Raw genomic sequence first — 26380 nt, forward strand, 5'->3', positions numbered from 1 at the left:
GGCTGAAAGTCCAAGATCAAGATGCCTACATGGTTGGGTTCTAGTGAAGGCTTGCTTTCTGGTTGATAGATGGCACCTTCTTGCTGTGTCCTCACATGGTGGAAAGGGTGAGGGTGCTCTCTGGGGCCTCTTTTATAAGGGCATAATTCCCATTCATGAGGGCCCCAGCCTTATGACCTAATCACTGCCCAAACGACCCACTTGCTAATACCATCACCTTGGGGGTTAGGATTTCAACACAAGAATTTTGAGGGGACACAAACATTCAGATCACAGCACTCTTTGAGTCTTGGTTTCTTGTGAGAAGTAGATGAGCTATTAAGTGTAAATAACAACAATTAATAGCGATCATCAACAACATCATGCAAGGGCTTCCCTGTTGGCGCAGTGGTTAAGAATCCGCCTGCCGAGTCTGTCATACAGAGTGAAGTAAGTCAGAAACAGAAAAACAAATACCGATGAATTTGGTAAAGTAGCAGGATACAAAATTAATGCACAGAAATCTCTGGCATTCCTATACACTGATGATGAAAAATCTGAAAGTGAAATCAAGAAAACACTCCCATTTACCATTGCAACAAAAAGAATAAAATATCTAGGAATAAACCTACCTAAGGAGACAAAAGACCTGTGTGCAGAAAATTGTAAGACACTGATGAAAGAAATTAAGGATGATACAAATAGATGGAGAGATATACTATGTTCTTGGATTGGAAAAATCAACATTGTGAAAATGACTCTACTACCCAAAGCAATCTACAGATTCAATGCAATCCCTATCAAACTACCACTGGCATTTTTCACAGAACTAAAACAAAAAATTTCACAATTTGTATGGAAACACAAAAGACCCTGAATAGCCAAAGCAACCTTGAGAAAGAAAAACGAAGCTGCAGGAATCAGGCTCCCTGACTTCAGACTATACTACAAAGCTACAGTAATCAAGACAGTATGGTACTGGCACAAAAACAGAAATATAGATCAATGGAACAGGATAGAAAGCCCAGAGATAAACCCACGCACATATGGTCACCTTATCTTTGATAAAGGAGGCAGGAATGTACAGTGGAGAAAGGGCAGCCTCTTCAATAAGTGGTGCTGGGAAAACTGGACAGGTACATGTAAAAGTATGAGATTAGATCACTCCCTAACACCATACACAAAAATAAACTCAAAATGGATTAAAGACCTAAATGTAAGGCCAGAAACTATCAAACTCTTAGAGGAAAACATAGGCAGGACACTCTATGACATAAATCACAGCAAGATCCTTTTTGACCCACCTCCTAGAGAAATGGAAATAAAAACAAAACTAAACAAATGGGACCTAATGAAACTTCAAAGCTTTTGCACAGCAAAGGAAACCATAAACAAGACCAAAAGATAACCCTCAGAATGGGAGAAAATATTTGCAAATGAAGCAACTGACAAAGGATTAATCTCCAAAATTTATAAGCAGCTCATACAGCTCAATAACAAAAAAACAAACAACCCAATCCAAAAATGGGCAGAAGACCTAAATAGACATTACTCCAAAGAAGATATACAGCCTGCCAACAGACACATGAAAGAATGCTCAACATCATTAATCATTAGAGAAATGCAAATCAAAACTACAATGAGATATCATCTCACACCAGTCAGAATGGCCATCATCAAAAAATCTACAAACAATAAATGCTGGAGAGGGTGTGGAGAAAAGGGTACACTCTTGCACTGTTGGTGGGAATGTGAATTGGTACAGCCACTATGGAGAACAGTATGGAGGTTCCTTATAAAACTAAAAATAGAACTACCATATGACCCAGCAATCCCACTACTGGGCATATACCCTGAGAAAACCATAATTCAAAAAGAGTCATGTACCAAAATGTTCATTGCAGCTCTATTTACAGTAGCCCGGAGATGGAAACAACCTAAGTGTCCATCATCGGATGAGTGGATAAAGAAGATGTGGCACATATATACAATGGAATATTACTCAGCCATAAAAAGAAATGAAATTGAGCTATTTGTAATGAGGTGGATAGACCTAGAGTCTATCATACAGAGTTAAGTAAGTCAGAAAGAGAAAGACAAATACCATATGCTAACACATATATATGGAATTTAAGAAAAAAAATGTCATGAAGAACCTAGGGGTAAGACGGGAATAAAGACACAGACCTACTAAAGAACGGACTTGAGGATATGGGGAGCAGGAAGGGTAAGCTGTGACAAAGCGAGAGAGAGGCATGGACATATATACACTACCAAACGTAAGGTAGGTAGCTAGTGGGAAGCAGCCGCATAGCACAGGGAGATCAGCTCGGTGCTTTGTGACCGCCTGGAGGGGTGGGTTAGGGAGGGTGGGAGGGAGGGAGATGCAAGAGGGAGGCGAACATATGTATATGTATAACTGATTCACTTTGTTATAAAGCAGAAACCAACACACCATTGTAAAGCAATTATACTCCAATAAAGATGTAAAAAAAAATGTCAAGAAGGTATATCTACATAAAGTGTAGTTACTACAATAAAATAAAATTAAAAGAAGGAAGAAAGTAGATTGGAGGTTTCCAGGGGTTGAGGGGAGGAGAGAATGGAGACTGACTGCTAACATGTATGGGGTTTCTTTTAGGAGTAATTAAAATGTCCTAGAATTAGTGGTGATGGTTGCAAAATCTAGCAAATAGACTAAAAAACACTGAATTGTACACATTACATGGCTGAATTTTATGATGTCAGTACCTCCATAAAAAATTTTAACTACATTGAGATTAACTTATACTTATCAAATCAAGATCCTAAAAATCTGATAGCATGCTGTGTCGATTTGAAGATGTTCTGAAACAGGCACTTTCACACTTTGCAAGTGGGAGTATAAGTTGGTGCAATTATTACAGAGAGCATTTTGACACCATCAGAAGTATGATTTATTTGAAAAGACACATGCACCCCAATGTTCATAGCAGCAGTATTTACAATAACCAATACATGGAAGCAACCTCAAAGTCCATTGACAGATGAATGGATAAAGAAGATATAGTATATATATATATATATATATATAAAATAGAATATTACTCAGCCATAAAAAAGAATGAAATATGCCATTTGCAGAAACATGGATGGACCTAGAGATTGTCATACTAAGTGAAGTAAGTCAGACAGAGAAAGACACATACCATATGATATCACGAATATGTGGAATCTAAAATATGACACAAAAGAACTTACAAAACAGAAACAGACTCAGACTTAGAAAACAAACTTATGGTTACCAAAGGGGAAGGGGGAGGAGGGATAAGTTAGGAGTCTGGGATTAACAGATACAAACTACTGTATATAAAATATATAAACAACAATGTCCCTCTGTATAGTGCAGGGAACTCTACTCAATATCTTTTAATAACGTATAATGGAAAAGAATCTGAAAAAGAATATATATATTTACACAGGTATAACTGAATCACTTTGCTGTACATTTGAAACTAACACATTGTAAATTAACTATAGTTCAATTTTAAAAATACTAAAAGAAAAAAGGAAAACCATTAAAAAAATTTAAAAATAAAATAAAAAATACTAAAAGAAATAAGACAAATAAGAAAAAAGTGAAATGATAACGTAAAGTCTAGCTTTATCAATTCAAAAAAATTTTGGCATAGCAAATAAAAGATAATTTATCTTGAAGAAAAGTATGACTGACCCAGCAATTCTACTTTTAGGAATTTATGCTTCAAGCATACCATACTTACACAAAATGACACATGCATGATATCCATTACAGCAGTATTTTAAAAGTAAAGTGTAATTATCAAGTTAAATTACCATCCGCAGGCAACGGTTAAAGAAATCAATTGTAGCATATTCATGCAGTTAATACAACTCAGTGAAAAAAAGAATGTATATTATATTATCATATACTAGTATGATAATATCTGCAATATAATGTTAAGAGGAAAAAGCAAGGTGCAGAACAGCATGTATAGCACGCTCCACTTTGCATACAAAAAGGGAAGAAGAATACACACACACACACACACACACACACACACGCACACACGCATTTCCTTACAGATGCATAGATATCTCCTTGGATACTAACTGAATGGCTGGGGTTAGCAGTGGGAGGGAGAGGTTTCACTGCATACACTTCTTTATTTTTTCAATATTGAACTATATGAAGTATTACCTATTAAAACTTTTAAAAAATTAAAATAAAACAAAAAATAATGAGCCAACAATTATAAAATAAAAAACATTATCAAACAAAAAACACTGACCGTTCTGACTTCTCATGCTCCACTCCCACCTCCACCAATGTAACTACCTCGTTTCTGAAATTGGATTGTTGTCAGGTAGGTTTTTCTGTGGGTGGTTTGCCTGTACTCTCTCTGGTCTCAGGTCAAGTAGACAAACTAACTGAGTTCCATTATTTCTCTAACGTGTACAGAACAGTCTTACCGTCACTTATTGTAATATTAGCAAGGTCCACAATCTTATTAGGAAGCGCTTGAAGCAATTTGCATTGTTTAAACTTTGGTTTTTCCCAGTGAGATTTGCCAGTGTTGATACTGATTGAGCTGAAAAAGAGAGGAGAGATAACAAAAAGCTTCATGGTTGGAAGATGAGGCCAGAATACTTTGAAAGCGAATGGTGAAGGAACACGGTGTGTCCTTGGCATGCCTCCCCTTTGCCCATTCCCAGCCTCCTGGCTGAGATACCAAAGGTGGTAGCCCAGTGTTTGTACAGTGAAGAAAACTTTGCTCTTGGGGAGCAAGTGAATCTAGGGTCCCCATGCAGGAGGTATAAACAGGCAAGAGAGGCTGAGATGGAGCAGGGCCACATCCATCGGACCGAGAGTCAAGGCAGAGATTTTTGCCCCTCTGGACATGACTCCTACCCTCACTTTTGCCTCTTACCCTCATTTGAAGAGGGAATTCCTGTTAGAATTGTGGTCTCTATTTCAGCATATTAATTTACTCAAGGCAGTTAGTATAGCACCCTCTGTGACTCACTGGCCTTCATCATCCACCCTCCACTATGCCCCATCCAATGCAAGCCAGTTCATTTCAAATCAGCTAACACGTTTATTGGGAACCTTCTGTGTTCTAGGACTGGTAGTAGGTACTACAGACAAACAGGGCAAGGTCTCGTCCCTTGAGGAGCTTGTAACTTGGTGCTTTGAGACTGTAAATGTAACTACATTTATTAGGCAAGATATGAGATGGAAAAAGTGTAGAAACAAAACAGAATCTGTTGAACCATCAATCAAGGAGAACTTATTTGCAACTTTTGAGCTGAGCTGGACGCTAAAAGGACGGAGATGGAGAAAGTGTCCCCCACTCCTCCAACCAAGCAGAGCAAATAGCACAAGCAGAGAAAGAGATGCAAGTCCAGAGTGGCAATGGCCCTTGTCGGCTGGAGTGCATGTTAGGGAAAGGAGCCTGCAGGTCTTGAGTACGTTAGGGGTTTGGACTTAATTCTTGAGGCAATATGGAACTGGAGTGGGAGATTGGAACGATGACAGCCATACGTTAGGAAAATCACGCTGGTGGAGTGTAGCTGGGGGGTAGTGGGCAGTTAGAAGGCAAGGAGACTACTTTAATCGTAGGCACCCAGGGAGTGGCAGTGGGGTAGGAGAAGAAAGGGTAGATGTGAGCTCTGATTATGACCACAAAAGCTGCATGACTTGCTAAGTGATTAGATGCAGGCAGGAAGAGGTACGACCCAGTCCAAGATGTCACCCTCCAAAAGAGAATTTTTAAGCTTTTGTCAAAACCTGCTGCCCCTCTGGCCTGCCCACTTAAGTTAATGGCATAAACCAGTAGCAGAGAGTAGGAAAAGAGGGGCTGATGATTTCAAAAAGGAAAATGTTAAAGTCAACGATAGAAGAGTGATTTAGTAAATTATTATGGCCCATCAACGAGGTAGCTTCTGAGGCAGGTTTTTGAAAAAGTCATTAAGAAGATGAATGTAAAGCATGGAAAACGTTTGATAAACCACTGAGTGAAAGGGTGAATGACATTAGTGCTATAAGGACGGTGAATACCACTACATACAATTTAAAGGGCATACGGTGAAAGGCCAAATGGAAAAATACAACTTAAAAAGAGCTGTGTTCAGGTCGTGGGATTATGGGAGATTTTTTTTTCTCTTCTGTTTTGAAATTTTTTCTGGAATGTTATTATATAGCATGTGTATGCTTAAGTAGGTCCACAAGGTAAAAGAAAGAAAGGGAGGGAGCATGCTCAAATGACATGGAAACATGCTCCCAATTAAGCAGACCTTTATGTATCTGAACTCTCAATTAGAACTCGGCTGGTACGTACCAGATTCTAGTAGCGTTTCCATCCTGATTTTTTCTGCATCTAGTTTGGGCTGTCTCGGTAGGGTGGGTTAAGAGCCACTTATATGTCCCTTTGTATTTAGAGGCTGTTTCTTCAGCTTTGCACTTTCTGGGCTCTACAGAGAAAATGTATGCACATTTGAAAGGGCAAAAGGCACTTAAAAGTCTCATGAACATCCATTATCACCCAACATTATTACCCTGCACATAAACATCAGCTAATAAAAGGGGAAAGTTTTCTACCAGGCAATTTAAACCAGGCTGAAAATAACATTAAATGGAATCTTTTTTTTTTTTTTAAATAAGCCTCCCAGTACGATCTCACATTTGGTCCTTTGCCTTAAAACTACCACTTGATGGGCCAGTTTTTCTGCTTTGGCTCTATTAAAATGGTACATAGGCATTGAAAAAAATCAAGCCACGCAAAGGGATGTAGAGTGAAAAATCAAATCAGTCCCCACCTGTCGATTGCCTTCCTTTTGAGTGGCAGTTGTTAATAGTTTGAGGTGCAGTGACAGGAGGCTAAAGGCTGGCTTCTTTTTCTGGTGGCGCCTCCCTTCTTAATGGGCTCTGGGGTGGATTCGGTTTTAGTAAACTCAGTGTGTTCGTCATCGGTAGTACAGACCAGGGTGCTCTGTTCTCTTGTTGATGCTGACGGCAAGGTTTTGCTGCCAAGTGTTGTCACATCAAGGGAGACATGTCCTGAGCTAAGTTTATGTGGTAAGGTCCCAGGTTTTTTTTTTTTTTGCGGGGGGAGCTAGTTGTTTTGGCCACGCCACGCGGCTTGCAGGATCTTATTTCCCCAACCAGAGATCGAACCTGGGCCCACGTCAGTGAGAGCATGGAGTCCTAACCACTGGACCACCAGGGAATTCCCAAGGTCCCAGTTTTTACTGACCACCCACGAGGTTTATGACCCTGATTCCAGAAATCAGGGTGGCCGGAGAAGCGGGCCAGCCAGCCTTGCCCAACCATCCCAGTTTTCTCTCTGAGTGAGGATGTAAGACGCCTTCTTCTCCCTTTCTGGTGTATTTAAGCAAGAGAAACAGTCCGCCCACTCCATTGATGAACTGGCCGCTGCTAATATCCAGAGCGGATCGATGTTTCTCTGGTAACCCCTCTGGCACTCGTTTTTAAAGCTCTTCCAGGTGGAAAGGTTGCCAGGGCAAGATGAGCACTGAGGCTGTGGAAAGGAAATTGAAGACAGTTTCTCTCCCCCTCTGAAGGCAGAATCTCTTACTATGTATGCATTTGGAGCTTTATAACAAAGAGTGAATTTATATGGAAATACCCAATGGAAATTACCTCGTTTTTTCACTGCAACGTGTTCAGACTTTACTAATAACGTCAACTGATCTGGTGTGAAGTTTCCATGAGTGAGGTTGCCATGTATTTTCTTTTGATCCTGCTAATCAATTTGGTGGGCACTAAAGAAGAGTTGGCCTTTATGATGACCTGACAAGCACAGCTAAAAAGAAGAGCAAAAAAAAAAAAGATGTTGGAGTTATGGCCACAGAGTGCAACTTGGCCTGCGTTGCAGATGACTTAATTAGTAGTCCATAAATGTCAAGCATTTTACAGCTATTAAGTGGCAAATCTTAAGAAATGATGGAAGACAGCATATTGAAGTCATCTGATAAATTTTCTCGTATCCAAAACAAACAACTCAAAACCCATCTTCAAAAGAAGAGTCAGCAACATTTGCATTATGTTGAAATTGACTAGCCGTGCGATTTCTAGGAGTTTGTGATAATTAATAGGGAAGATGGAGTACTCAGGATTTACTACTTCAGAGAAAACCTTTTACCCTTCTGGTCTCTAATTTACCCATCATTACCGCAATAATAAGGCAAACAGGCACATGCTCAATTAGTCTATAAAGCTGCGTTCTGAAGAAGGCCTATTTCTATAATAGAATAATAATGATAATAACAGTAGCCAACATTTGTAGAGCTCTTGTTCTGCATGTTTTAATTCATGTTATCTTCACAAGAACTTTATGAGGTAGTGCTATTATTATCCCCATTCTACAGATGAAGGAACTGAGCCTTAGCCAAGGTCACAAAGACCTAATATTTCATTTCGGAATGTTCTGTCTACTAAAAGATATGTTATGAAAGAATAGGGCTGTCCTTAACCTCGATCTCTATAGCGAGGTCCTCAAACATTCTAAATTCCTCTACTCCTCCATTACTGAGCACATTTCAGATTCATAAACTTACCTATGCCTTTTCTCCATTTCCATTTGTAGATACATCTTTTGGAAGAACACATTTCCTATATTTCCTATCAGCTCTTGAAAGTCAGATGCGCCTGTGTTTACCTAAAATTTCTCTCTATGTCCAATCGAAGCCATGCCCCCCCCCCCCGCGACTGATCCATATTTGGTGAAGTCCCTGTTCATCCTACCCATTCCACTGGTACCTATCTTCTCAGCTTTCATCTTCTCAGTCTGAAGAGGACTCTTCTTTTTGAACCCTCTCCTCTTGCTGCAAGAGTAGAGCAGACCCTCTACCCTTAGCACCCTGAACATTTTAATGACCTTTCCATGAGCCTCCTATGGCTATATGTCCTTCTTGGGCTGCATCGAGCAGACCAGCAATAGCCAGTGTTCCGGGAGGAGCCAGACCACGAGTCTGAACAGGACCGAGGCTGCTTTCCATGTTGTTTTTCAATTTCCCTGCTCAGTATTTCCTGGACTTTTTTGATGACAATAAATGCTTTATTGACCTATCCCCAAATTATGACCACTTTGGACCCCATTTTCTCTTCACTACAAAGAGGCAGCAGGCAGGCTGTTAGGCTGTGCCGTGACCAACAAAAACAACTTATTTCGTGAAGGCAAGAGCCCATTTACAGCATCTGTAAAATAACCACCAGGTACTTTGATCTCCTTCTGACAACTCTGACCAACAGGCTACACATACAGAATTAAATGGAAGGAAAATCAGAACTAAATGTACCAGCTACGAATAAACTCAGCTCCTACCTGTATGGTACACGGGAAATTGTAGCCATTCCTTGCCCTTCTCTCTGTTTCAAATAACGCAAAAGAAAAGTACGTAGTCACTGAAATCTTTAAACAAACGTCACAATTGACTAGGGGGCTTATCGTTAACAACCACGATCGTAATTATAGTTTACATTTATGTAACCCATTGCCATCTAAAAATCACCTGCAAAAACATCAATGCATTTAGTCCTGACACCAACACTGTAGGGTAGGTAATGCAGGGGTGGTCACCCCATTTTCTAGTCTCACAGAACTTAAATGATCTGCCCAGTATCCCACAGCTGATGGCTCACAGGATTTGGATCCAAACATGGCGATGATAATTTTAACACTAGCAAGATTTCACTGTACTCTATGTCCTGTGCTAAGCACTGTATGTAAGTTATCTCGTTCCATCTTTCCAACAGCCCTGTGAAGAACGGTGATATTATTATCCTCATTTTACAGATGAGGAAACTGAGGCATAGGAAGTTTAATTAAGTTGCCCAAGGTCTCACAGTTAGGAAGTGGAAAAGCAGAGATTCTAACCCAGGCAGCCTGACTCTGGGGACCATATTATCACCAAAAGGTTTTTACATCTATTATTTGACAGGAATTTTACTTATGTGATGTTATCTATACTGTGTTCAATCTTTAAATTCTGACTCAGGTATTTACAGAGTGTATTTTAAATGATGGCAGATAATTTGGAATGCACTGTAGGCTTGACTGTATTTTGTATAGTCAAAATATTTATCTCAGATTTAAACACCTTAAACCCTGGGCGCATACTAATTCTTTCAGAATCTAACATTGTAAAGCTTTGAGGCACTGGAACAGATGATGGAAGATAGTTTTGTCACACTCTGGATTTATTAGGTGAATGCCTGTCTTGCAAACAATTGTGTCACTCTTGGAAAAACCAGGCTTTCTTGCCAGATGTCTACAACCAAGAAATTCCATTTATCATTTACAATCCCCAAATCATTCCATACTACTGTAGCCCCCAAAATGTGCCTCAAAAAACTACCACATAGACAGTTCAGAAAAGCAGAGGATGGCTTTCTTAGTGGCTTCTTGTGCAGATCCCAAAGAAAGTAATGTAATTTGACCCTCAGTTATCACAACTGAACTTTGCCTGATAATATACACTTGAATGGAAGAGCTATTTAGCTATATCTAATCAGGTATAGGATGGGTCGCAAGTAGATTTGTTTTGAAAAATTACTTACAAACGTTCGGTCCATGGTTATTTCTTCCTCAGTAGTGTCTCTGTACCAAAATCATCAAAAAATTATAGAAAAATGAAATATAGTACCAAATACATGAGGGAACAAGTTCAGGAGAAAGACAACTCAGGCAGAACAGTAACATCCACCAGCTTGGAATTCTCATAATACTAGGGCTCTAAGGAGACACTTTAAAAAAGCTGGGTCATTATTTGCACTCCAAAATGGTGGTAAGACTTTGCTTCAGCAATCCCACTTCTAGAAATCTATACCAGCCGGGGTGTATAAAATATATACACTAAAGTGAAGTAACTGAAATGTCCATCACTAAGGTAATTGGATAAATACACCAAGGCACACACATACAAAAGAATTCTACGCAGTCATCAAAATGAATAAGCTAGATCTGTATGTATTGGCCTGAGAGGATGTACATGAGGTATTCTAAAACAAGAAAAGAAAGTTGTAAAACAGTATGTAGAGTGGGAGCCCATTCTCTTAGTAAACACATGGCAACAAATCTAGAGAAATATATAAAATAAGCTGTTAACCAGAGTAGGTGGGGAAAGGCAGGTTTCTGAAGATTTTTGCTATCCATGCTATATATTTCTGTAAAGCTCTAAGATTTTACAATGACCACATATTACCTTGGTGATAAAGAGAAATCATAGACACAGTTCTTTAAAAGAATGTTGTATACTCCAGACATTTCCAATTTTCTTTTAATAACCTATCGTGGATTTACTTCCATTACATTCTATGAACCTTCTTGAACCCATTTGTGTTTGAACACGCAAGAGAAACCAAAATCCCAGGGTATGGAAGACAGGCAGTCACATTCAATGTTTTAAAAAATCAGATTACTATGGTATACCAGAACCATGCTTATTTTTCAAAGGGATTCTTCTGGATGTCCCTTTGACAGGGGGCTAGTATACATGCAGGGCAGGAGCAGAGAAAATAGTTCTCAGATGACCAGTTGCCTTTGTCATGGTCTTCTGGATACTACTCAGTGCCTGCCAATTTCACTGCAATCACCTCTCCAAATCTGTGCCCCAGGCAGGTCTTGAACTAACCAGCATTCCTTACTCACTTTAAACATTTCAAGTTCCCTTGGAATTTCTAATTCCTGAAAGTGCATTATCCAAAAGTAAAAGGCCTTATAAATCCTCATGCAATGGCCATCCCTGGCCTTTCATCCCTTTAAGACATGATTTTTTTTCCCTTAAGTCACACAATCATAGCATATTAAAGCTAAAAGTGGTATTAGGGGTAACTGAGTCCAATTCTACTGTTTCCCCTATTTACTTTCTTCTGTTTTGTTCTCCCATTGGCTTTATACCCTAGTAATAATATAAACTTCTTTCTCATTCCAAAGAGAACTTACACTCAGAAGGGAAGATGAAACTCAAAATGCAGCAGTCTCTAAATCTCAGACAAAAACAAAGGAAATCCCCTCGGGATAGAAACAGACCCACAGTGGATGACACTCACATACCTGCTTTTAATTTGAACAGCCAGATTAGCAAGGACAGATTCACTGTCCTGAAATATAGAAGTCAACTGTAAAAGATAAGACATGTCAGTTTGAGGACTCCTGCTGCTCTTTCTTAACCCAGCAGCGTTACCTGAGATGATGTGATCATTAAGCTGCATTCATTATTTCAGTTGGTTCAACATCTCCATCTCTCCACTCAGCTTTTCAATTTACATTTTACCTATTTTTATGGGCTGAACTGTGCCCCCCCCAAATTCATGTTGAAGCTCTAACCCCTTCATGTGACTGTATTTGGAAATAGGGCCTTTAAGGAGGTAATTAAGGCTAAATGAGGTCATAAGGGTGGAGCCCTAATCTGATAGGACTGGTGTCCTTATAAGAAGAGGAAGAGACACCAGAGATCTCTCTTTCTCTGCGTGCACACACACAGAAAATGCCATGTGGGAGGACACAGTGAGGTGGCCATCTACAAGCCAAGGAGACACGCCTCACCAGAAACCAACCCTGCCAGCACCATGATTTTGGACTTCCAAGCTCCAGAACTGTAAGAAAATAAATGTCTGTAAAATAACATACACATAACTGAACCACTTTGCTATACACCCGAAGCTGACCCAGCATCGTAAGTCAACTATACCACAATTAAAAAGAAAACGAAAGAAAAGCCTGTCATTTAAACCACCTAGTGCATCATATTTTGTTATGGCAGCCCTGGTGGATGAATACACACCCCCCCCCCCATTTTCAAGCACTTATAATCATGTCGTATATACTTGAAAATAAATGCTGATGGGGAGAGAGGGAAAACAGACATCATCGTTTACTGTTGGTGGGAGGTCACTTAGTGATAGCTATTAAAATGTGAAACATTCATGTCCTTTGATCCAGCTATTCCAGTTCTAGGAATTTATCCTACAGAAATACTCAAGTGCCCCCCAAATTTATTGCAAGGGCATCATTGTCAGCATTGTTTCCAAATAGAGAAAAAAATAGAAACAACTTAAATGTCCACAAAAAGATGCCTGGATTAAAAAGAAATACTACAATACAATGATCCAGTGAAATCCTGTTAAAGTATATGAGGTAGATCTATATTTACCAGCATGAATGTGCTCAAAGATACAGGGTTAAGTGAAAAGAAAGCAAGTTGCAGAATAGCGTAATTACTGATTCTAATTACTTTTGTAAAGGAACACACATGTATCACTGTTATTATATGTATAGAAAAAATCTGAAAGAATATAGTTTAAACTGGTAAGAGGAGTTAATACAAGAAGCAATATCAGGGAGGATATTTACTTTCTGGGTTTCAGATTTTAGTCTCTGAATTTTTTACGTATTACTCTTATTATCAGAAAAATGTAAGGATAACTGAAACATCTCTTATGTAAAAGAGAGAAGAAATGAAAATGCAGAAAACAAAAATATTTTAAGTATAATGGCATACGCTATGTTATCACGGCTCTCCTAGGTTCCCCAAATAGGGAAATTTGGCAAAGACCCAGAATTCATGTCAGTGGAGGGAAATGCACAGTTCTAAACCAATTAAAATAATAACATCCCATAAAAGCTTTTAGCATTTGCACTATGAAAGAGAGACCTCATACATCCTCATGGTGTTGATTACAGAGTGGATAAATTTGCAGCAAAAATAATCAAAACCAATTTGCTGTGAAATGTATTATGGGTAGAAAAAAAGTGTAGCCTAGTTTTAATCTACTCAGTCATATTTTTTTCACGTATTTTTTATGTAGCACAAATATTCAAAAGATTATTTACCAATTTTTTGCAAATTCTTTTACAACCCTGGTAATAGGGATCCTTAGCTCTTCATCAAAGACAGAGAAGCTCATTTCAATATTGTAGAAGGAAACTGTAATTAAAAATAAGGAGATTAGGGCTTCCCTGGTGGCGCAGTCGTTGAGAGTCCGCCTGCCGATGCAGGGGACACGGGTTCGTGCCCCGGTCTGGGAAGATCCCACATGCCGCGGAGCAGCTGGGCCCGCGAGCCATGGCCGCTGAGCCTGCGCGTCTGGAGCCTGTGCTCAGCAACGGGAGAGGCCACAACAGTGAGAGGCCCACGTACTGCAAAAAATAAATAAATAAATAAGAAATACCTGTACCCTTCTTTTTACCTTTCTGCCTTCAGAGAACTGGCTCCCTTGGAGAACACACATCCCATTGTGCATGCATTCTGTGATGCCACATATATTGCGGAACATACCTTTGGACTTAACAGCAATCGGTGAAGTCAAAGTTTCCATAGATAAAAAGGAAGGTGTGGAGTCAGGCCAGGTTGTCTCAAAAGAGGAAGACGTTAGTGAAGACACACTTGCTGTAGAAGGATGTGTTACTCCAGTGGATATGAGTGGAGATGGGGCTCCAGTAGCAGTGGATGTAGTGGTGGCTATATTTAGAACGGAGTCCTGTGTGGGCTTAGGAGGAACTAATGTCGGGGATGCTGATGCAGCTGGGATTCTGCTCCACGTAGATGTTGTTGTAGGGCTAGGTAGAAGCATAGCACCAATAGACCGGGTGCGGTCAATTCAACCATTCAACCATTATTAACCATTTGGGATGTAGGAGGAAAAGAAGTCTTTGGAGTAGAGAACTCGGCTTCAGTACTTTGAGGTGAAAACAGAAATGATGTCAAAGAGGGTGGAGCTGTACTGGATGGAATCCAGGGAGGGTGTGAAACAGGTGCATTCACAGACGTGGCACCTTTTGTCCCGGCTGTTGAAGTATTTTCTGGCAAGGAAGTCATCTTTTCTGTACTTGAAGAGTGGTAAGTGGTGGCTTTTACACTTTTTGTGGGTCCAGGAGTGCTCTTAAAGCCAGTCAAAGAGGGGGAAACCTGAATATTCAAGGAAGTGTGGGGATTTTCTGAGGGAGTAGATGAAAGCACACTTTCAGGGGTGGCAATTCTGGAATAAGTATTTGTGAGAACCGTTACTTTACCACTGCTTACAGTAGACAGAGAGCTATTAGTAATCCCAGAGAATATGCCCAGAGTGGAGGCCTCATATCGTTGTGATGGTTGTCGTGTTGTTGATAGAAATGGTGAAAATGTGGTCTTTGGAATGGAAGAAATAGCTTCATGTTCTTAGAACTGAATAGAGGAGAGGCAGGCGTGCTTACGAATGTAGTCACTAGCCCAGCCATTATAGTGGTTGGAATAGTTTTCACAGAAGGAGAAGTTGGCTCTGTTGGGGAGGATAAGGATGTAGGTGTGATCCTGGAGGACACCTCGGTTATTTCTGAAGTAGTGAAAGCACAGGAAGCCACAGTGCTTTTTGAAGTAGACCCAGCATATGTCACAGGTGTGACATCCAATGTCGATGTTTGCACGGTCATAGAAGGCCCTGGGGGTAATTGAAGACAATAAGTATAGAATGATCCAGCTGTTGTGGAAGCATCAGAAGAAACAGCAGAAGGTGGAAGCGCAGAGTCATTAGCTGACATTGAGGACATCTCAGCCACAGGTCCAGAAGTGGCTACAGAAAGACTTTTCAGACAATCTGCGAGCGCTGTTTTAGAAGATTCAGTCATTAGTACCGTGGGAGTGTCAGAAACGCTTTTGGAGGTGAAGGCAGTGACACTAACTGGCCGTGGGGACCTCTGGTAGATGGGAATGGACGTTGCCATAGCGGTTTTCCCAAGAAGTGCTGTAGGTACGTTTGGAGCAGAAAGGGCTGTAGCGATCCTGTCAGGAGACATAGTTGTAAAATTGGCATTAGATAGTCGAGCTGTGGAAAGAGACGGAGTCTCAGGGGAGGTCTGTGTGCTTTCAGAAATAGGAGAGGCAACTGAAGACACATCAGGTTGAGTCCTAGATGAAAGCAAGTGTGAAGGAGCTGTGTTATTGTTTACAGGATTTGATATCCTGGTTGTCCCAGAAGTTATGGTATCTGCAGATGAAGTATCCTGGCGGTGTGAGAACGGGTGAGTCACAGAGGTAGTGCTTACTACCTTTTTCTCAGTCCTGGGAGTATATACTGAGAGGGCACTCATGCTCTCTTTTTCAGGAGACAAAAGCGTGGTCATTGTCAGAGCTTGTGAAGGGAGAGCTGTTTTCCCAAGACTGGGAGGCGTTTCTGAAATGTGGACATCTGCTGTTGAGGTAGGTGGAGTGTGCGCGCTCCCAGAAGTGGGAGATGAAGTTGGACTCTCATTAGGTGGAGTCACAAACGGAGTCTCTGAAAGTGAATGTGTTTGGTGACTGGAAATTTTTGTGCCCTCAGCAAATCCTGTGTCTGTCATTTCCGAGGATGAAGTACTGTGGGAGTCTGAAATAAGAGGATTCTTTGATGAGGACATTTCTGTCACCTTCAGAGTTCTAGGGGTCTTTCCCAGGGAGGTGGTCATCCGCTCCTTGTCAGAAGATAAGGTAGAAATGTCAGTCACTAATAAGGTGGGGACCAGTGTGTTTACAGGATGTGTGGAAGATTGAGAAATGTGACCGTAGAGTGAAGTAATAAGCTTGTTGGCGGAGGTGTGTGAGGGCATAGTGTCATCAACAATGGAAGTGTATGGAAAGCTGAGAGCAGGGGTAGAAGTCTCCTCCACTTGAGCTATGGGTTGGGTTGCTAATGGTGTAGACATAGTTGAGGTTACATGAGTGGAGGACACAACAGGAGTGCTGTCAGGGAGAGCTTTAGAGCAGCCAAGAGTGGGTGTGGAAGGGGTTACTGTGTCAGCTGACGGGGACAGAATGGTGGTCTCGGCCTTAGTTGCCACAGGAGTGGGAGGCCTCAGCGAGGGGACTCGAGTTTCTGCCAGAGAGGGAACCGCCGTGGGTGTCATCCTGACAGAGATCCCTGTGGCCTCTGAAGTGGTGTGGATGGAGTCTCTGTGGGAAGGCACGGTACCGCTGGTTGTGGAAGTGCTCTGATCCAATGGCGGCATCGATGCTGTGGTCACTGCAGCTGATGACAGAGTTGAGATATCTGAGGGCAGAGATGTGGAGGAAGCCCTGGCCAATGTAGAAGGCCCAGGCATGGTAACCTTAGTCTCCTCAGACAGCACCATAGAGGTGACAGCAGAGACATTAGCCGGCAGTGAGAACACAAGGGTAATAGGCACAGGGGCTGCTGAGGAATGCGTGGCTATAGGCTGTGGAAACAAGGCACCAGCAGTCAAGGACATAGCCGTCCTGTCTGTAGGGATAGTGGCAAAACTCATCCTCAGTATTCTTGTGGTGGAAGCACCCAGGGGTTCAGAAAATGTCTCTGTGCTCCCACAAGTGGGAGATGGGGCTGGATTCCCCTCAGGTAGAGTCTCTGAAGTCCAATGTGCTGTGTAGATGTGGGTGGAATTAAAGATTTCTGTAGTTCCATGAGGTGAATTCTTAGGCGTGGTTTTCACCGATTTTGTAGAAAGCCAACTTTCTCTCGCTTCAGTAGTTGCAGTTGTATTATCCAATTGGGTAGTCAGCTTCTCCATATCAGGAAGTGGGGAAACAGATTCATCTGTTGCTTCCAGTATCGTTGCAAATGGAGAAACCTCGGTTGTCGCTGCTACAGTCGATTTTCCCTTAAGAAAATGGGAAGTGGTTTCTTTCCTTGTCACAGCAGTTCTGAATCTTTGTGCTGTTGCAAACTCTGCAACAGGGGCTATTGTCTCTCCAGATGCAATTGTACCATTTGTCTCTGTTTGTGTGTTCTCAGAAGCACTCTCCTCAGTAGAAAAATTTGGTTCAACATAAGCAAGGGTAGATATTCTATCTACTGGTGGAACAACTGTCTCCCTTGGTGTTGAAAGAAGTTCATTTCCAGCTACTGTGGACATAGAGGTGGGTTTTAGTAGTAAGCTGGTAAGTTTACACTCAGGCAGTTTGGTTACAGATGTGGCTCCAGAAACTGTGGAGAAATTAGCAAACCACGGAGATGTCAATTTGCATAGAACTGCTGTATATCTGTCGGTAGTAACATCAGCGGTGGTAGTGGCCTCACTCTCTGTGGATGCTTCTGGTTGGACGATAATATTAGCAGTTGTGGATGAATGCTCTGTATTAGAAGTACTCCCATGGAATGCTGATGTCAACAGGGTCTGTTCTGGCCTGGAAGTCCAAATGATCTCATTGGTGGAGGATAGATGGTTACCTTCATCAGTTACTGATGTGGGACCAGACTCAGACACCTTGGATGTGGAAGCTGATCTAGTGGAAATCAGAGAAAGCATGTTTTCACCACCGGGGGGTGTATTCTGGGTATATACTGGCCCAGTGATTGTGGGGTAAAGTATAGTTCCAGCCACTGTAGGTGCAAGTGTGATTCCAGTAGTCAAGGCTGCATGTGTAGTCTCAGCATCAATAACTGTCTGTACACTCTGAGCTCTGGTGAATGGAGAGGATGTCCTAAAAGAAAGGGCCACGGAAGAGGCCTCTTTTGGCACAGAGGTAGATATTGTGCCCTCCACTCTGGGTGAAGAGACATCCTGGAAATTTGTAAATGCCGGCTCTGTTTCAACTGTTCTTAGCGCAGGTGTCATTTCAATAGACCTAGTTGAATAAACTGTAAAGGGTATTTCCATATCAGTTGTTGCCAATGTGGATGCCGTCTGATTTCTAGGAAATACAGAATCCACTGGAACAGCTGTGGAGAGAAGCACAGACTCAGGTGGCAGTGCTGATGCAGTCCCAACGTGAGTAGTTGTAGCTGAAGTCTGGTCCACCGTGGACTGAGGTACACTTCCAGCAGCTGTAGATGCAAGAAACTCCTGGCTAGGGCTTCCCTGGTGGCGCAGTGGTTGAGAGTCCGCCTGCCGATGCAGGGGACACGGGTTCATGCCCCGGTCTGGGAAAATCCCACATGCCACGGAGCGGCTGGGCCCGTGAGCCATGGCCGCTGAGCCTGCGCGTCCGGAGCCCGTGCTCCACAATGGGAGAGGCCACAACAATGAGAGGCCTGTGTACCACAAAAAAAAAAAAACTCCTGGCTAGCTGTGGAGATAGGGAGTGCCCCCATACCTGTGGATTTGGGTCAAGATGTTGTAGACATGGATATCGACTCAATAGATGAGAATAAATATGTTGTCCTCCTAACAGCCAACTGAGATCCAGTCACTGAAGTTTTGAATGTAATTAACTCTTGGTGAATCCAGATGTGTACAGAAAATTAGTAGCTACTGTTGGATGAAAGGTCTCAGTAGCAATGGATTCAGCCATTTTTGTTGTCCTTGTGCTCTCTGAAGATGGGGATTTACTTATTTTCATGGAATTGGCAGTAGGGCCTATGGAGGTACTCTTGGTAGACAGAGCAATGGCTGCTGAAGTAGACGAAATGTCTGCTGCGAATGTAGCTGTCTCAGCTATGGATGTCTTTTTAAAAATTGGTGCAGTCATTGTTTCCAGAGGTGGAGATGTTGTATTGGAATACGATCTGGTTGTATAATCAGTTGCAAATACAGGCATGCTTTTAGACTCCACGGTAGAAGAATATACCGTCTTTTGTGGTTTTAGTCCAGTAACTTGGAGTGGTGTTGTCAAATCTATTTGCTGTGAAAGAGTTGTAGTTGTTTCCTGAATTGCTATATTTTCAGAAACAACTGAAAAATTACAAAGCATGTGTCACTTTGGATTCAACTTTAGAAGTCAGAGACAATTTAAGAAACAGCTCTATAATGGATTTTCACATTTTTAAGAGGAGATAAGTATCAGATATAAATCAAATCATGTGATTACAGCTGACCCTTGAATTATAGGGTTTGAACTGTGTGGGTCCACTTATACGCAAGTTTTTTTTCAATAGTAAATACTACAGTACTACACAATCCACGGTTGGCTGAATCCTCAGATGTGGAAGAGCGGATATGGAGAAACCACAGACACAGAGGGCCAACTATAAGTTGTAATGGGGGGACTTCACTGGTGGTCCAGTTGTTAAGTCTCTGCGCTTCCACTGCAGGGGGTGCAGGGTTCGAATTAAGATCCCACATGCCACGGGGCGCAGCCAAAACAAAAAAATTGTAACGTGATTTTCCCTGCTCTGGAGGGTTGACATTCCTAATCTCCACATTGTTCAAGGGCCAACTGTACTTGATTTTTCTTTCTTTCTTTCTTTCTTTCTCTTTCTTTCTTTCTTTCTTTCTTTCTTTCTTTCTTTCTTTCCTTCTTTTTTTATTTCTTTCTTTTTCTTTCTTTCCTTCCTTCCTTCCTTCTTTCTTTTTTTTTACTTGGTTTTTCTTAAGATGATTTTCTACTTTCCAAAATCTATATATGGTTCTCATAATGCCCTGGTTAAGTAACAGGTAGAAGGATATCCATTCCATCGTGTCTCCATAAAAAAATATAGGCACTCCTAAAAGAGGGGTGCATACTAGAGTAGCACACTGAGTGAGAGGATTAACTTTGGGAAATGAACCAATTTCTTGAAAGACAAGTGGTCAAACTCGCTTAAGAAGAAATAGATGACTTGAATGGTCCTATATCTATTACAGAAATTGGATTGTGTGGTTAAAGTCTTCCCAAAAAAGGAGGACCAGCTTTGGATTCAAATAGATGTATTTTTAAATCCTGGCTCCCTCATTTATTCATTATGTAATCATGGACTAGTTAATTAACCTCTCTGTGTTTCAATTTCCTCCTCTGTAATGTGAGATAATAACACCGACCTTAAAAAATTGTTTTGAGAATTGAGTTAATGCATGTAAAATACTTAGCATAGCACCTGGCATATAGGAAGTGCTCAAAAAATGATTAACTGTTGTCAAATGCCTATTATTCATCTCAGTACTATAAACTGAAAATGTTTTGATCTGGGACCCCAAGATTAAAATTTCTTTAACATATGCCATTTATGTGTATATATTTACCAATAATGTATACATATGTATAATAAATTTACATTATGTACATTATAAACATACTCAAAATATGCCAAAAGAATATGATAGGGCTTCCCTGGTGGTGCAGTGGTTGAGAGTCCGCCTGCGATGCAGGGGACACGGGTTCGTGCCCTGGTCCGGGAAGACCCCACATGCCGCGGAGCGGCTGGGCCCGTGAGACATGGCCGCTGAGCCTGCGCGTCCGGAGCCTGTGCTCCACAATGGGAGAGGCCACAACAGTGAGAGGCCCGTGTACCACACACACACAAAAAAGAATATGATAAAAATAAATACAAACAGAAGTTTCACGATATTTTCTTCCTGCATTCTAATGTAATGATGGGCACAGTCACACAGGAGGATAAATTAGTATGTCTATATATTCATGATCACCAACTTCAAATAAGCTTTTCACACTGCCCATCCAGCCTACCACTTTTCTCTGGTCAATTTATGCTCCTACTCTCTGCAATAACTACTGAAAACCTTCCCCATTCTCAAACTTTACCCTCACATGTTTATCAAGTAACCTTTTCCTCTTATTTCATAGGAAAAAACAAAGGAAGTCATCAGGTAGAAACTTAGCTGTGCTGCCGTCTCAGAAAGCTGACACCAACAGTCATCCCTCCTTTCCCTAAGGAGCCTTCCCCTTCCTGATTTAAAACATGTTCCAGTCTGTTGCAATAAAACATAAAAAACCCCGGGCTTCCCTGGTGGCGCAGTGGTTAAGAATCCGCCTGCCAATGCAGGGGGCACGGGTTCGAGCCCTGGCCCGGGAAGATTCCCACATGCCGTGGAGCAACTAAGCCCGTGTGCCACAACTACTGAGCCCATGTGCCACAACTACTGAAGCCCGTGCTCTGCAACAAGAGAAGCCACCACAGTGAGAAGCCTGCACACCGCAACGAAGAGTAGCCCCCGCTCGCCACAAATAGAGGAAGCCATGCACAGCAACAAAGAACAAAAGCAGCCAAAAATAAATAAATAAGATTTTAAAAAATCCACATCCTTCTGCAGGTACTGCCCTGTCACTCTGCTCCCCATCACACCCAAACTTCTTTAAAGAAAATTGATCTCTACTGGCTGTCTTCATGCTCCCCTGACCCATTCTTTAGCCCACAGTAATCTGGCTTCTGCCATCATCATTCAACTGAACAGCACTCACCAAGGCCACCAATAGCCTCCATGTAGACAGATACAATGGATACTTTTTCAGTCCTCATCTCACTTGACCTTTCAACAGCTTTTGATAATGTTGACCACTCCCTCCTTCTTAAGATACTCTTTGAGTTGACTTCTATGACATAACGCACTCTTGGTTTTTCTCCTACTTCTCTGGCCACTCCTTCTGGCTATCACCTTTGCAGACACATCCTATTTCACCTGGCCATTAAATATCAGGGTTCCCCAAGGCTTGGTCCCAGCACCTCTTTTCTTCTCACTCTATAATTTCTTTTTTTTAATTAATTAATTATTTTGGCTGCACCAGGTCTTAGTTGACACATGCGGGCTCCTTAGTTGTGGCGTGCGAACTCTTAGTTGCAGCATGCATGTGGGATCTAGTTCCCCAACCAGGGATCGAACCTGGGCCCCCTGCATTGGGAGCACAGAGTCTTACCCACTGCGCCACCAGGCAAGTCCCTCTATAGTTTCTTCACATCTGGGATTCCAACTTACACATATACACAGATGAATCTCCAAGTTATATCTCTAGATCAGATCTCTATTCTGAGCTCCACATTTACATGACTAATTGCTCACTTGACATCATCTCTTGGATATCTCATTAACACCTCAACTCAATATGCCCCAACTTGAACTCTCTCCAAACTGGGTTCTCTTTCAGTATTCCCACAGTGAATCATACATTTAATTGTGTAAGCCAAAACCCTCTCCCTCTGTCTCCTTCATTTCCTCTCACCTGCTATAGCCAATCCATAATCTTGTCCTGTGGATCTTACCTGCTGAATAGCTCTTTACTCCACCTGTTTATCCCCACCTTTATCACTTACCACTCTGACCAAGCCACCATCAGTCTCTCACCTGGACTACTACAGTAGCTTCCCAACTAGATACTGCCTCTACTCTTGGGGCCCCTCCAATCTGTTCCATAATGCAATCAGAATGATCTTTTTGACATGCAGATTTGATCACGTGTCTCTCACACATATACACACACACCTTCACATACTCAGCTCCCGTTAGTGGCCTTGCATTACTCATAGGATTAAAAAAAAATTTCTTAATAGAGCCTAAAAAAACTATGCATGGTTTGGTCTCTACCTGCCTCTCCAGCCTCAGTTTGTACTAAGTTTCTTCCTTGTTTTCTGGGCTTCAGCCCGGCAGCCTCATTTTAGTCCTGCAATACTTGGCATTATTTTCCCACCACAAGACTACTGCATGTCCTGTTGCCTCTACTTAGAATGATCTTCCCACCCTTCTTCATCTGATTAACTTCTATTCTTCCTCCAGATCTCGCGCATGCATCACTTTTTCAGGGAAGACTGCCTTCCTTTGCCTCCATAACTAGGTCAAACCAATCTATTCTAGGCTGTTATGACATACCTCTTATGACAACCCTCATACTTCTTCTTCATAGTACTTGTCACAGATGCAGTTTTTCATGTGTCTGTGCTTATTAATACCTGTCTTCCTCACTACACTTTATGGGTAGGGCCTTCATCTTTCTTTGCTCACTCACCATTACATCCCCAGTGCCTAGTACAGGGCCTGGCATGTGGTAGATGTCCAATAAATATCTGCAGGCTAACTGAACAAGTGGAAATGATGAAGGCTTGGAATGAGATGAGAGTAGTGTGGGGAACCCTAATCCTACAGCTATTGGAAAGGAAGAATTGACATGACAGTTTATGTTAGTGAAGAGGTTTAAGAGATGAAGACAGAGAAATGTCAGAGAACTTGACTTTTGCTTTTGGGCTACTTGGAGAACAGTGGCGATATTCATAGAAATAGGAAAATTGGGAGGGCAGCCTCACTCGGAAGAAAAACACCCGCTTCAGGCTTGGATAAGTGGAATTTGGAACGATGGTGGAACATCCAAGTGAAAATGGTGCATAGTAAAATTCAACACTGAGTCATAATTTTTTACCAGTTCAAATCACCCAAAATGAAATCATGCATATTTGCCATTGGGAAATTAGCATTTTGAATTTATCTACCTGGGAAGCATAATACCTATGATGTAGGAATAATTATGGTGGTAGACAATCTACTAACTTATTTCACTGTCTCGAGCATTAAAATTACTTTTAATTTGCATATATAGAAATTCTGAGATGTGTGGGGGATATCCTTTGGGATTTTGTGGTCATTAGCAAGTAGAATGAGTGACAATCAGAAACCTGCAACTAACTGTATAGATGAGTAGACAAAAGTTCACACATTTATAAAAAGAAAACTCAAAGTGATATAAGAAGTACTTTTTTACTTAATTTTACAGCATTGTTTCAATTACCAGAGATTCACATCCTATTAGGCAGTATCAAGAAACCGGTACATTTCAGCAGCACAATATTTATTTCAAGCTTCTGCATTCAAATTTTTCCATAACTGCAAGTAAAAAGAGAATTGTCAGGATCTTGGTTCCCATTTTTGCAGATGGCTTTACCACAGCCAACTGGCTTAGCAAACCTGTTACAGTGTCACTTATATCACATTTGAGGAGTGTGGCATCCCAGGGCCTGAATCACTCCCTATGAATGCACTAATTGTTGAGAGAAGATTTCACAATTCCCATTCCTTTACAAATGATTAATGATTGAGCTGCGTTAACTTTCTAGGAAGACAATAAAACACTACATAACACAAAAGCTTAAGTAACCTTCTTTGATCCAGCATTCAAATAGCACTGTTAGAGAAATCCATAACAAGTAAACTCTTTTAGAACATGGAGGATGGGAGTTAGGCGTGATATTTTTATCTGGAGAGGGCTGAGCTATAGACGTTAATTGCTATTGACACTTCCTGTAAGCATCTCAAAAAGAAGCATAAGACTGAGAAAAAGAAAAACAAATGAGTTGAACAAAATTGCCAAACAGGTGGCATTTTAAGTACCAGATATCTCCTAGGAATGAATGCAACTTTCATTTTAACTTAAAACCTGGATTTGTATAATTCAGCAAACCTCCCATTGAATCTTTCAGATGAAAGTGGTTTTTTTCCAGAGACGTTACTGTCTCAAGGTTTTTCCTCTAAAGTCTTTATTAATAAAAACTCAAATCTTCCTTAATTAAATCACAGAATTTTAGCACTGTGTTGGAGATTGTATTCAATCCCCTCATTTAGAGATTAGGCCCAGAGAGGTTCAGTGTTGAGATGAGATTTCCACCGGTGACATATGTAGAGAAGAAATAAGACAGTGTGTGCTAGTGCTTCAATTATCCAGTACCCATAAGTGCATGCCCTCAATTTACACAGAATCATCACAAACCCTGGAGAAAGAAGAGACTCTACCTAAAAGAATCAAGAATTAGCAAATTTAGATAATAAAAGCCAAGTTCTGCAAACGCTGAACTGCTCAAGAGAAAGCTATCACCTAAAATAGTCAGACACAAACTTTAGAAGAGAGAATCACAGTGCTAAAGCAAAACATGAAGGCACCCTTGCAAGCCTAGGCATTGAAACCCAATGTGGATCCCAATTACAGCCATGCCCTGAAACAATATTCCTTAAATAATCACTCACATCCCAAATAGAGGTAATCCAATCAAATGTCAGTAGCTTTTTAACCAGGATCCATAGGGATTAAAGATCCGTGGAAGCAACCTAAGTGTCCACCAACAGATGAAGGGATAAAGAAGATGTGGCACATATATACAATGGAATATTACTCAGCCATAAAAAGAAACGAAATTGAGTTATTTGTAGTGAGGTGGATGGACCTAGAGTCTGTCATACGGAGTGAAGTAAGTCAGAAAGAGAAAGACAAATACCGTATGCTAACACATATATATGGAATTTAAGAAAAAAACAATGTCATGAAGAACCTAGGGGTAAGACGGGAATAAAGACACAGACCTACTAGAGAATGGACTTGAGGATATGGGGAGGGGGAAGGGTAAGCTGTGACAAAGTGAGAGAGTGGCATGGACATATATACACTACCAAATGTAAAATAGCTAGCTAGTGGGAAGCAGCCGCATAGCACAGGCAGATCAACTCGGTGCTTTGTGACCACCTAGAGGGGTGGGATAGGGAGGGTGGGAGGGTGGGAGGGAGGGAGACGCAAGAGGGAAGAGATATGGGAACATATGTATATGTATAACTGATTCACTTTGTTATAAAGCAGAAACTAACACACCATTGTAAAGCAATTATACTCCAATAAAGATGTTAGGAAAAAAAAAAGGCATTGCAGATTATGTGATTGCCCATGTAGAAAATCTCAAGGAACCTAAAAAAACCTAAAACACAAAAAACCTCCTGGGACTTAAAAGTGAGTTCAATAAGGTTGGAGGATACAAATTAACACCAAGCAAAGAGTT

The 26380-nt window shown here is 41.2% G+C and overlaps 2 protein-coding genes across 2 annotated transcripts in view; both read right to left on the reverse strand.

Moving 5' to 3' along the window:
* Positions 1–26380, reverse strand: part of LOC132418498 (N-alpha-acetyltransferase 11-like) — a 581283-nt gene that overhangs the window by 470602 nt on the left and 84301 nt on the right. The gene's annotated exons all lie outside the window — the stretch shown is intronic.
* ADGRG4 (adhesion G protein-coupled receptor G4) overlaps positions 1–26380 on the reverse strand; it is a 73365-nt gene that overhangs the window by 38775 nt on the left and 8210 nt on the right. Inside the window, 14 exon segments of the mRNA XM_069540375.1 lie at positions 4450–4568; positions 6318–6450; positions 7640–7732; positions 7735–7802; positions 9324–9369; positions 10552–10598; positions 12054–12118; positions 12568–12595; positions 13833–13926; positions 14278–14581; positions 14623–15149; positions 15152–18774; positions 18984–19137; positions 19140–19598. Coding sequence (XP_069396476.1) covers positions 4450–4568; positions 6318–6450; positions 7640–7732; positions 7735–7802; positions 9324–9369; positions 10552–10598; positions 12054–12118; positions 12568–12595; positions 13833–13926; positions 14278–14581; positions 14623–15149; positions 15152–18774; positions 18984–19137; positions 19140–19598 — 5760 coding nt within the window.

The sequence above is a fragment of the Delphinus delphis genome, chromosome X, assembly GCF_949987515.2.
Source record: "Delphinus delphis chromosome X, mDelDel1.2, whole genome shotgun sequence".
Classification (NCBI taxonomy): Eukaryota; Metazoa; Chordata; class Mammalia; order Artiodactyla; family Delphinidae; genus Delphinus; species Delphinus delphis.